Source organism: Sinocyclocheilus grahami, unplaced genomic scaffold (genome assembly GCF_001515645.1).
Source record: "Sinocyclocheilus grahami isolate Dianchi unplaced genomic scaffold, SAMN03320097.WGS_v1.1 scaffold1523.1, whole genome shotgun sequence".
Lineage (NCBI taxonomy): Eukaryota > Metazoa > Chordata > Actinopteri > Cypriniformes > Cyprinidae > Sinocyclocheilus > Sinocyclocheilus grahami.
In genome coordinates, this window is record NW_015506702.1 from 39,185 (window position 1) to 41,303 (window position 2,119).

General features: G+C 34.1%; 1 protein-coding gene across 1 annotated transcript in view; it reads right to left on the minus strand.

Moving 5' to 3' along the window:
• The window catches only part of LOC107570930 (coiled-coil domain-containing protein 66-like), a 4,899-nt gene extending 3,004 nt beyond the window's left edge, over positions 1-1,895 (minus strand). Inside the window, exons 1-4 of the mRNA XM_016257213.1 lie at positions 1,774-1,895; positions 1,354-1,412; positions 1,076-1,116; positions 799-886 (exon numbers count right to left, since the gene is read on the minus strand). Of these exons, the coding sequence (XP_016112699.1) occupies positions 799-886; positions 1,076-1,116; positions 1,354-1,412; positions 1,774-1,787 (202 nt within the window). The 5' untranslated portion in view covers positions 1,788-1,895. The remainder of the gene's footprint in view (positions 1-798; positions 887-1,075; positions 1,117-1,353; positions 1,413-1,773) is intronic.
• Between the last annotated feature and the right edge of the window lie 224 nt (positions 1,896-2,119).

Genomic DNA, 2,119 nt, shown 5'->3' on the forward strand with positions numbered 1-2,119 from the left:
TTGCTTTATAAAGGTATTAATTTCTTTATACAAAAAAAAAATATATATATATATATATATATATATATAGATATGTATATATATATAGATATGTATATATATATAGATATGTATATATATATAGATATGTATATGTATGTATATGTATGTATGTATATGTATGTATATATAGATGTATATGTATGTGTGTGTGTGTGTGTGTATGTGTATGTATGTATATATGTGTGTGTGTGTATATATGTGTGTGTGTATGTATATGTGTGTGTATGTATGTGTGTGTGTGTGTGTGTGTGTTTATATGTGTGTATATGTATATATGTGTGTATATGTATATATGTGTGTATATGTATATATGTGTGTATATGTATATATGTGTGTATATGTATATATGTGTGTATATGTATATATGTGTGTATATGTATATATGTGTGTATATGTATATATGTGTGTATATGTATATATGTGTGTATATGTATATATGTGTGTATATGTATATGTGTGTGTGTGTGTGTGTGTGTGTGTGTGTGTGTATATGTTTATATGTGTGTGTGTGTGTATATGTTTATATGTGTGTGTGTGTGTGTATATGTTTATATGTGTGTGTGTGTATATATGTTTATATGTGTGTGTGTGTATATATGTTTATATGTGTGTGTGTGTATATATGTTTATATGTGTGTGTGTGTATATATGTTTATATGTGTGTGTGTGTATATATGTTTATATGTGTGTGTGTGTATGTGTTTATATGTGTGTGTGTGTATATGTGTTTATATGTGTGTATATATATATACATACACATTCTTTTCTCCTGTTCGGCTCTGTCTGGTTGAGGAGGACCTTGTTTGGGGTTGATGATTTTGTGTGTTGGTTTTCTTGGAGGAATCTAAGCACAAAGCATACAGATCACACACACAAGTAACACACCATTCAAAACAACATACATGTTTGATAACTTCTAGAATGTGGGTGTTAAATTTAACACATTTACACAGATTGAACTCATTGAAGCTCACTGACATATTTCAAAAAGACAAATCATTCTTGCATAAAGGCTGCACAGATGTTTGCTTACCCGACAAGAGCCCTTCTTATTAAAAGACTTCGATTCAGCACCTGTATAAGACGAGATACAGACACACTCTTACAACTGTCCTCCTACTTCCATACTATACAGTATGCAAAAAGCAGCATGTCATATAAGCAATGTTCATAAAACACAAATGCAAAAAAATGGCCCGACTGCCTACTTCCACTGAGACTCTGGAGTGTGCATACATCAAAAAATATGATGTTTGCTCATCATCATGACATACATGACATTAAATGAAGGGATGGAGTTCATGTTCTTACCATATTTAGCCAGCACAAGCCTGGGCTTGCCATTGTCCAGCTCAAACAACAGGCCATCACTGCAAAACAAACCAATAGACCTGAGCAGAACACACTCACATGCTAACAAGAAGTACTATGTTAAAACCATGGTACTTTGTAAGTACTATGATTAATAAAATCATTAATTACCACGGTTTTAATAATAAAGTGTCAATGTTTTAAGCATCATATACCACAACTGTATCTTACTGCAAAGGTCAGTCTAAAACAGACAGCTTAGAGTGAATGTTTCAGAAGAATCTACACGCAAATCATAAAATACTGCATCCTTTAATCATCCGCATGTACAAACCACTAAAGCAGCATAAAAAGCGGTGACATTAATGTGACAAACTACTACAGAACGTGAAGAGAGACGCATCAGTTAAGACCACTCACCCCAAATTCATCATTTTAAAGCCTCTAATGTTTTGATGCCTGTGCGTCCTGTTGAAAGTTGAAACGCGTGTCCGTTGCTGCTACGACCAGTAAGCGCTCTTCTGATTGGCTGAGGTGGAGTGTCTTCTTCTACAGCCCAGCAGCAGCAGGGCAGCAAACATCACGAAGGGCTTTAGCGCCTCTTCAGGCGGAGAGCGGAAGCGCGACTGTGCTCTCGGACACCGTCCCGCTATTAGCATTATTTGAAAAGATTGTAATAGTGTTTTCAGCTTAAAGGGAAAAGTATGAAATCCATTTGACGTTAAGAAAAAAATATAATTGTGTAGTTATAAAAAAAAGAAGAAAC